The sequence below is a fragment of the Lupinus angustifolius genome, chromosome LG11 (assembly GCF_001865875.1).
Source record: "Lupinus angustifolius cultivar Tanjil chromosome LG11, LupAngTanjil_v1.0, whole genome shotgun sequence".
Classification (NCBI taxonomy): Eukaryota; Viridiplantae; Streptophyta; class Magnoliopsida; order Fabales; family Fabaceae; genus Lupinus; species Lupinus angustifolius.
In genome coordinates, this window is record NC_032019.1 from 19,670,543 (window position 1) to 19,681,868 (window position 11,326).

At 29.0% G+C, this 11,326-nt stretch overlaps 1 protein-coding gene across 1 annotated transcript; it reads left to right on the forward strand.

The window, feature by feature from the left end:
* LOC109359812 (basic salivary proline-rich protein 2-like) lies at positions 7,397 to 8,122 on the forward strand. Its single transcript, XM_019604508.1, has one exon. The coding sequence runs from the start codon at positions 7,397 to 7,399 to the stop codon at positions 8,120 to 8,122; it is 726 nt and encodes a 241-aa protein (XP_019460053.1).

Below are 11,326 nucleotides of genomic sequence, written 5' to 3' on the forward strand. Positions count from 1 at the left end.
ACTTTGCACTTTCAGACACAATATATCGCAACAAAATAGTTCACAAACTTGTATTCTTTTGCTTTCGCTTTCAATAGGTTCAAGATTCTTCTACTACGCCAACTTCTTTTGGTTCTCCAAATTTAGATTGTAATGAAGATGATGAAAATGGTACAACAATTTTTCATTACATAGAGTTTTTTCATTGGGTTATTTTATTCATTCATTGATGTTCGTTTTATTCTTTGCATGTGAATGTTAGTAGGTAATTTCTTTTTGATGCAACAAACTCGGAAACAAACCATTTTGGAAACACAATTTGTATGTATTTTTAGATGGACATCCGAATTGTGTAATTTTGTAGGATTATAAGACTTTTTATATATAAGATATATGTAGTGGTGTTATTTTTAGATCGACATATTTAATTAATTGGATTGTATGACTTTTTTAATTTTAAATATAACGATGTGTTCAGATATTTATTTTTTCATTATAAATTCATTTTATGATTTCATATTAAGATTTGTCACTAAAATAGATCGAAATGAAACTGTGGGTATATGTATGACTGTTTTAATATCACCAACACTAATAGAATAAAACTATAGGTATAAGAAAATCATATTAATCTATAGTAATAGACAAAAACTGAAGGTATACGTTTTTAGCCTTATACCTACGGTAATGACGGACATAACTAAAACATATAGTGACAGGGAAAAGTCGTAGGTATAAATACTTTTAGTGATGAATAAAATCCGAAGGTATAGGTTAAAGTTTATACTCACGCTCCCGACAGTCGTCATAGTGAAAATTCGTTGGTATAACGACTTAAATACGATGGACAAAAACGTCCGTAGGTAAACGTTTTTTGTGCTATACCTATGGTTTTGCATATTTTACCTACGGTTTCCGTCCATAAGTATATGGTAAATTTCCTTTAGTGATTCCTAGTATCGTCTCTATCTTTTCTATTCAGATAGAGAAGGAGTAGCAATCATTAGAATGGACTACCTTTGCTTCTTTTATCAAAACCATGTCCTCTGGCTACTCTTGTATAGTCGTTTTTCCATAAGGGCAACAAGACGAATTTGACACCAATGTAGTCCTCCATTTTTGCATAATGAGGTGTATTTCTCCATCTTTTTTTCTTTAATATGTAATCCATTTTTATTAATAATTATTATTATGATATTCAATATAATGGTTAAATTGTGTAAATATAAATAATTTTTAATAATAATAATTTTTAACTATAATACAAATGCTAGTATAAATTAATTAATATATATCAACATTTAAATTAGTATTATTAAATTATTTCATAATAAATAAATATTTAAGTATTGTATTTTTGGGACAATTTTTTATTAAATAAGTCCCCATGAAGTAAATAATAAATGGTGATTTATAAATAATAATATGAACCTTTATGATTTATGATCCCTTGTAAATTGTAATGAATTCGAATTCGAATAAATGATAAATCTTTTAGAATAAATTATATTAAAGATGTAGGACATCTCTTTTGTTTGTAAATATTAAAATGGAATATTAAATAAAATACTTTTATATAATAATTAATAATATCTAAAAATAAAAAAGTTTAAAATCTTTGTAATAATTATAATTGTATATATTTATCTATAAATAATGAATGTGAAATCAAATATGTCTAAATTTTTATGTAAATTAATTTAAAAAAATATAGAAAATACTTATCACATCAAGAATTGAGGAAAGCTCACGAGTATTCACTTCTTGTACCCAAATGATTTTTAGAATAGTCTTGACATATCCCTTTATTATTTAAAACAATTAAAATACCTCCAATGTGTATAAGATTATAATCGGAATTTAGGTATATAAACTTATAAAATTATTTCATTTCAAAATTAGGTACGAAAGGAAATTAGAAATAAATAATTTTGACCAATAAGATAAAACAATCCATCAAATTTAGATATTGAAATCAATAGATATATGGCACACAAAGAAAACAAAAACTAATTAAATGAAATCATTTGTGTTTTCCTTTAGGTTAAAGAAGAATAATACGTAATATTGTCAAAGTTTTGACAAACATAAATAATCAATATCCATTATTATACGTCATTATTTTTCCAAAAGTAGGAAACACTGACCTCATTATATACTCTTCTAACCTTTTCTTAATTTATTTTATAATGAGCTAGCAGATTTTAGTTGTTGCAATGAAAGCATATAATACAAGTTATATAGAAGATTTATTTTCCATTTTGACCTAAAAAAACAGAACTCAAAACTAGTTGTCCCAATTAGTATCATCTAGGGATGGAAATGGGTTTGGATTAGTACCCATTGCCATCCCTTGTATCATTTCTTTAATTTCTATTCGGGTTATGTATCATTTCTTTCATTTCTTTTCGGGTTCAAAAATTGTTAAGGTCATTAATATTGCATTTTCCATCTCCCAAATTATGGAGGGAGGTTACGGCCTATTTTTATCTTCCAACCTCAATTGATGAAAATTAAAATAAACCATAATCAATATTCAACCAAAACTGCATAGTCTTGATTTTCCCATTACGCATATGAATACGTTGGAGCAAAATAAAATCACGTCAGACATCCTAATGAAATATTTAATAAATAAATTAAGGTTATATAGTAGTGCAAGCGATTAACGATAGAACCGTTTTAATATGAGTGTAAGGGTTGTTAATACTTTTCTTGGTCCATAGTTGACTTTCAAAATCTAGTTCCCTTTCCATATTCCAGAATGGGCATGAAGACGGTTTTCTGTATTTTAACTATAAAAATATAGCGAGGACTCTAAATCTTTTGGAATATAGTGTAATTCTTTTATCGCTTGAAATATTTTGCGACATTGCCTCTTCTCTTATTGTTGACACCTTGCCCTTCGTCTTTTCGAGCAGCTTCAGTTTTCCCTATATTTTCCAAGACGACTTTGATGCTAGTCTCGTCCAAATAATTAGTAAAAGTACTTTTGGTCAAGTTTATATTAAAAAATCATATCAAGAGAAAAAGACACTTCAACATTAGATTTTGGAACGAGTCGATATAGTCCACACAAACAAAAATTTTAACAAATAAATAAAATAATTTGAGATAATAAATAAAATAATTTGATATAATAAATAAACTAATTTGATATCATAAATAATTAATAATATTTTAAAAATACAAAGTTTAAAATCTTTGAAGTAATATAATCAATAATAAAAATAATACTAAAACGTTTATTTAACTATAAATAATGAATGAAAAATCACATAAGCATAAATTTCAGCTTAATTAATTTCAAAAATATAGAAAATAATTATCATATCAATGTAGGAAATTCGTTACTATTCACATATTTTCTTCTACCCATCCTTTGATCTATCTTAATATATTGCTTCAATTATTACTAGCATGTTGATAGGCACTCCCATGCCTTTCAACCCACTTTTCAATTATTTGTAATGTATAGTCTACATGTCATAAATATCAAATATAGTAAATGAGACAGAGAAAAAAAAATACTTTAAGGTTAAAGGAAGAAGATGTATAAGAAAAAGGTAGAGGGAAAATGTATACAGTATTTTGGTACACAATTTACATAAATATGAAGTTATAAACTATGAAAGGTAAAATATGTAAACACAAATTACATATGAGTAGTAGATACAAACATAACAGTTAAAAATAAATTAAACCATTAGATATGGTAAATAAAATAATTGACAAAATAAATAATTAATAATATTTGAAAATTACTAAGTTTAAATTTTTAAAATAATAAAATTGATAAGAATGATACTAAAACAATTTATTTAGCTATAAATAATGAATGGCTAATCACATCACCATAAATCTTATCTAAATTAATTTAAAAAAATATAGAAAATAATTATCACGTTAAATATGGAGGAAAGATCATTAGTATTCACTTATTATGTTCATCTCATTATTTGAACAATCTTGATATATCACTTTAATTATTTAAAACAAATAAAATAATCCAACCAATCAAACTAGTTTCTACCAAGAACACTGATCCCATATGCTCAATTAGATTCATTTTCCATATTCTTCGATAATTTGTAATTTCATTTTATATTAATAATTATTATTATAATGATAATAAATTATAAATTTTAATAATATACAATTTTTTGATATAATAAATAATTAGTAATATTTAAAAAATTACTATTTTTTAATTTATCACATCAAGGATGGAGGAAAAGTCATTAATATTCACTTGTTTTCCTCAATTCATTCTTTGAATAGTCTTGATATATCTCTTCTATTATTTAAAACAATTATAACATGCTTAACCAATAAAAAACATTTCTTCCAAGAACTACTTAAGTCTAGATTCCCTATTGCACAAAATAAAGACCTTCTATTATTATAAGAACAAAAACTAAAGTGCATTTGACTAAAATTAGAATTTAGGTATATAAACTTATCAAATTATTTCATTTCAAAATTAGGCATGAAAGGAAATAAAAAAAAGTACAATGAAATAAATAATTTGGACCAATAAAATAATATAACCCTTGAACTTTAATTTACATATTGGAATCAATAGATATACTTCACACACAAAAATCTAATTAAATAAAAACATGTCTTTTTTTTTGTTGAAGAAGAATTACGTTTCAATATAGTTATATAAGATTTCCACTATGATATATCATTACATTTCTTTTTTGATGAACATGAATCTTATATTTCCACTATGATATATCATTATATTTGCCACCAATAATAAACAACCATCTCAATATAGTTATATAAGATTTATGTTCCATTTTGACCTCAGAACTTTATTCTCACTAGAACATTTTTGCCCTACACCAATAGCTCAAAACTATGGTCTAATATAAAAAACTTGTGGTCTTTGTCATAGAAAATAGTTTTTTAACTATGGTAGTCTAAGACGTTACCTTTTGTTTAGGCAATGATTTTTGACATAAGGCAACAGTGGACAATAAAACTGTTGCCTTTGAACGTGAGATAGGCAACAATTTATTTAGTGTGAAAAGCCTACAGTTTTTAACCGTGACCATAAGTAACACCTAATACTATTGTCTATGATTGTTCATAGAACAATTATAAAACCATGGCAATAAGTAACACCTAAAATCGTTGCCTACAATAGTTTATACAACACTTTAAAATTGTTGCCTTTGCTCACGTTAATAAAAAAAAATAAAAAAATCATTAGAATTTCAATATCAGGGCATGCTATACATGTATTTCTTAGAGCATGGTTTCTATGATAAATACCAGGACATCTGATTTGGAATTGTAATAGCAAGTTGCAGCAAAAGCAAAGAACTTAATTATTCCATATACAACCTGGCTCAATTGTTCATATCAAAGATATTAATAAAGAATTAAATTGTTCCATCTGAAATAGCAAAGAACTTGATGGTTCTTTATCAAAATAGTAAAGAATTTGGAGAAGAACTTAATTTCTCCATAGCAAAGAACTTAATTGTAATAGACAGCTTCACAAAGAACTTAATTTTTCTTCGATATATAGCCAACAACCACACTCAATTGTTCCATATCAAAATGATTGAGTATTGTAACCTCTAAATTGTTCCAAATTACATATTCACTAACTTAGATGCTTTCAGGATCTTAACTTTGCAAATAAAAATGTTTTGTAGAGGGTAAATACTATAAGTTGCCTTCTCAATCTCTTTTTCAATACTTTCAAGGATGAATTTCTTCACCAACTCTTTCAGATCAATGGATGTGGCTTGGTTGACCATGATCTCCCTCATCTTCCTACAAATCTAAGAATATAAACATATATTTTGCATCAATAGGGGGAAATAACAAGTGACATCTAATAAAAAATAAGAGGGGGAAATAACAAGTGACAGAAACCCAATTCAAGATGGTTACATTATGAAAGCATATCCAGAAAATTGATCAGCAATTTGAAGTAAACCAATGAGAATACAACACTAACTAAGCAGAAAATTGGTACATTATTTGAAGGAAAGAAGTATGCAAACAACAAAAATCGCATTATATCAAATACATCTAATTATAGTTTTCTTCTATACAGCCAACAAAACAAAGAGCATTATATGGTTTCAACTTTTATATATATATATATAGGGAATCACCTAACTTTATGTCAACCTATAGATTAAGCTAGTCTAGTTGATCATAAAATGTATATAGAGAAGAAAGCAAGAAAGCTTTAAGAAAAATTCATAAAAATGTATTACCTAAGAAATCAACCCACCTTACTCTTCCCATACTCTTAAACTATTGTTCCTTAACCCCATTACAACTTCTCCACTCTCCTTAACTCACTATGCTATGATACCTCTACTTGCAATAGTAATATATCTCTCCCCATCTGTTTCCACTACTTCCGCACTTACAGTCATACACACACTCCAATCTACATCTACACAATTCATTTTTCTCCTTTTAAGTCTTGTTCACACCAAAAGTTCTCCTTTAGCATCTCATGGCTACTCTCTCCTTCACAATTCTCATATTCTTCTTCATCATTTTCCCTACTCACAAAAACTAGTACCAATTTTCTCTCTTTTTTAATAGCCAAAGAATGTGGAAAAAATATAAGAAAAAGTAGTTTGGTGAAGAAAAACGTGGAAATGAACAAACATCCGAGATTCAACAGGACTTGTTCTTCTGGATAGTGTGGAATGGTGATGAAGAGTTGTGGAATGGTTTTACTATTGAGGAGAAGCAAGATTGATCTTGTTGGCACAAAATGGAAAGAAGCTGAAGAAGTAGAAGGATTTGTGAACCTAGTCCTGGCGAGGGTTTGTAAAGAAAAAGGATTTGTGAAGTGGGACCGCATAAATTAATTCGTGGTTTGGCTTCAAAAAAACTAATAAAATCATAAGACCATAGTTTTTTTATACATGATACAACTACAAATAGAAAAACCAATGTCAAAGAGAATGACAATAGGCCACGGTTAAGAAACTATGGTTTTAAAGTGAAGTAGACAATGATTTTGAGAACAATTGCATCAATAGGAAACAGTTTTGAAACCGGGGTCTTAAAATACATTAGGTCACGGTTTTGAGAAGAATTATGGGAATATAATCAAAAACCATGGTCTAGTAGAATTAATAGGCAATAGTTTTGAAACTGTGACCCATCGTACGTTTAGACCACGATTTTAAGACCATAGTTCTTTTGTCTCGTATTATTTCCAAAGTCAAATACAATAATGCATAAATCAAATATAATTTTATATGTAGTCTTAAGTTTTCTAGCGAGCTGAGTCTATAGTGAAAACCAAAGTTACCAAGGTCATTGGTATTTGTTAAATGGTAAATAAAAAACTATAAAATAGGAAGCATTTGTTTTGCCATCACCATAATCAAAACCCACTTTGAAGTGAAGTGGAGGGAAAATGGGTTCTCTACTTGTATCAACTTTTGTTTCTCTTGCATTGATTGTAATGCTCTTTAGTTTGTCATCTGAAGCAGACACCATTAACCATTTCAGATCCCACTCTCCTGCAACTGATGTAGACACCATTAGCAAATTCAGACTCCGCTCTCCTCCACCTAAAGTACCTCGCTCTTCTCCACCTAAAGCAGACACCATTAACAAATTCAGACCCCGCTCTCATCCACCTAAAGCACCTCGCTCTCCTTCACCTAAAGTAGACACCACTAACAAATTCAGACCCCGCTCTCATCCACCTAAAGCACCTCGTTCTCCTCCACCTAAAACAGATACCATTAACAAATTCAGACCCCGCTCTCATCCACCTAAAGCACCTCGCTCTCCTCCACCTAAAGCTAACACCATTAACAAATTCAGACCCCGGTCTCGTCCACCTAAAGTACCCCGCTCTACTCCACCTAAATCAAACACCATTAACAAATTCAGACCCCGCTCTCATCCACCTATAGCACCTCACTCTCCTCCACCTAAAACAGACACCATTAATAAATTCAGACCCCGCTCTCATCCACCTAAAGCACCTCACTCTCCTCCACCTAAAGTGGACACCATTAATAAATTCAGACCCCGCTCTCGTCCACCTAAAGCACCTCGCTCTCCTCCACCTAAAGCAGACACCATTAACAAGAACCCTCATCATTCTTCTCCCCCACCTCACTACAACTAAAAATGGTATTTCACGATCTCCACACACATATTTTGCCATATATATTATAATCATCCACTATTATTTTTAATGAATCAACATGTATTCATCTACAATATATAATCTTGCAATTAAATTGTCAATGCTAAAAATATTTTGGATTGTCATCTACTTATTATACTAACTATATATCAAGCTTAAACTCTTATCTCAATTTGAGAAAAATAATCCATGTTATGAAACACTCTTTCGGTATTAAATACTTTAACTAGTCTAAATTTCATATAAAATCTTTGTAATATTATATTTTATCAAGGATTAATCATGGAGTGATATACTAATACACACATCCTTAATTATGCAGGGTCTAAGGAAAACGCGTGAAGTAAATGCTATTACCAATTAGTGTTTTATGCAAAGTTCATAACTTGATTATTGTTTATAAGAATAAAACGTGTGTTTTCATTTATTTATATTGTGCTTTAGTTGTATTATAGTGTTGTAAAGGGCACGAGCACACTGCCCTGTCATATGTATGCAGTTGTTTACATGCATTGTACTTTTCAATGTGTGGTACACAATGCAATTTTAAAGTAATAATAAATATATAATGTTTTATACTTGGAACAAAATAAATCTCTACTTATTTTTTGATGTTGAGTGAGCATTTATTTGTCAGTATTTAACTAATTGAAGGGTAAACATTGTTTTAATCCATAAATAAACATCAAATGTCATTTTCAATTGATATAATAGTAATATTAGTGTATTAAATTTGTTATTATCGGTTGTGGGTACATAGAGTTTCCCAAAATTGAAGAGAAATGACAGGAAAATGTAGTCAATATGCTCATAATATTGATCGTGATAATATTGTAGAAATTCCAAAATCATGATATCACAACCATGATTGCAATTACAAGGTATAATTTTAAACATTTGTTGGGTCATTTAAGTAGCTCTAAAAATCCATATTGTCAAAGTTAATGTGAAATTACCATTTCTCTTTTGAGAAAATACAAAAATAATTCCAACCATTAATTTACATAATACATACAACTCTAAAGGCGAAACTACTAAGACTTCAGTTGGAATGTGTTCCCACAAATTATAAGTAATGTTGTATATAAAATTGCCACTAATTTATAAGTAAATATGTAAAGTCAAGATACGAAATGGAGAAACTTCCAAAATTTATATCAATTTCATCTTGAGTTATGCTTATTAAAAATATTTAATTTATCGCTTCTTGATGTAACATGTGAAATCCATTAGAATCATTTTGTACATTTAGTAAGGCTAAGATCTTTCATGTTTTTGAGTCTTACCATTTCTGTAAATTTAGAGTTAGGTTTGAAACTAGTAGTGAGAAATGCTAATATTGGAAGAGCTTTCCCGAACACGAATATCACCAACAATCATATACAAAATTGTGTAAGAGATAAATGATTAAATGAACGATTGATTAAAGATGGATAGACTGACATTTTTCATAGTATTTAAAATGAGAAAACATTAGATGTATCTATAACATGAACAACTCGTAGGAACAATTACGAAAGTCTATATCAGATTTTACTTTATTTTTTAAAACTTTCATTACTGTGATACAATGTTACTATTGTACAATTTATAATAGGTTTTACGTTTTGTAAGGGTTGTGTCCCTTTTATACTCACATTATTACTTATCATATTTGTTATAAAAAGTTTATTATATTTTGAAAGATTTTTCAAATGTGTGTCATGTGGGACATCTTAAGGATAAAATAGTGAGTAAATTGTTATGCGAAAATGGAAAATATTAAATTTTAGTTATTAAACAAACATTTTCTACAGTAAATTTATATTTAATATATTCTTAACATGTATCATATGACATAAACTACAAAAAAGATGAATTTGAATGTCATAAATTTATGTGTTGTCAATAAATCTGAAATTGTTTTAATCCACTATTGTATGTGTAGGAGATGTTTTGCCATTATACTATCATAATAACAGAATCCATCAATTATTGGTAAACTATTTTATTAACGTCAACCATTATAACTAAATATTAGCAAAGATGATAAGCCAATTTGCAACTCTTTTCACATAGGGTCAGTAGAAGATGTGCCAGACTATGCTTTTCCACAAATTGCAGGATTATTCTTAACAGTTTCACCTCATGAGTCATCAAGAATTCAAAAGTATTAAGTGAAAGTCTAGGTTTCATATTGGGTTATCATTAGGGGGGAGCCATAAATTATATTTCTTGGTGTAAAACTTCTAAATTTGCAATACACATTATTTCCAATACACATTAGGGGGGAACCAAACATATGTTGTAATTATTCTATACTAGATGTCATATTTTGGAAACATTGTATGATGTTCCCATTTTTAACATTCTTGAAAAATACCTTTCTCTATAAAAGTAACTAAACATTCATTTAATCATTTATTTCCCATATGATTTAGCATTCAACTAATTTTATGCATAATAGACAAAACTCTCTCCACAGTTGGAAGAATATCTCTTGGATATTAATCTAAAAATTATGGCAATAATATTTCTTAATTTATCTCTATCACTTGGATGATAATATCCGAAATGGTTTGCCTTAAACAAAGATAGTTAGGAAGGCTTGTCAAATCAAACCCCAGCTTCCTTTTTCAAAGATGGATGCAATATTGTACTTTCACATTTATTAAGTGCTTTAGGAGAAGATGATTCATTTGGAGGTGACTTTGTTAGGGCAAATATTCGTACGAATACGAGAAGGTTGAATATTTCTTCGTCAATGTCATAGTCAGAATCATCATTATCTATCTCTTCAATAGGTTGTGATGTTGTTGCTTTGAGAGATATTCCTTTCTTTTTACGGTCTGACTCTTCGTGCATGGCCAGGCGTCCAAGCTTCATTTCGTGCTCTTGAAGATTTCCGAACAATGTTGCCAAAGGTATGGAATCAAGGTCCTTAGATTCCATGATAGCCGTTACTTTAGGTTGTCATCTCTTGTCAAGACAACGTAAAACTTTGTTAGTAAGTTCTCCTTTGGTAAATTTTTTATCAAGGGCAACAACGTGATTTACAATATGAGTGAATCGTTTTTGCCTTAAGCCAATAGATTCACTTTGTTGCATACGAAATAATTTGTATTCATGTGCCAGCGCATTCAGCCTGGTACGCTTGACCTCGCTAGTGCCTTCGTGAGTCACGTATAAAGTGTCCCACATCTC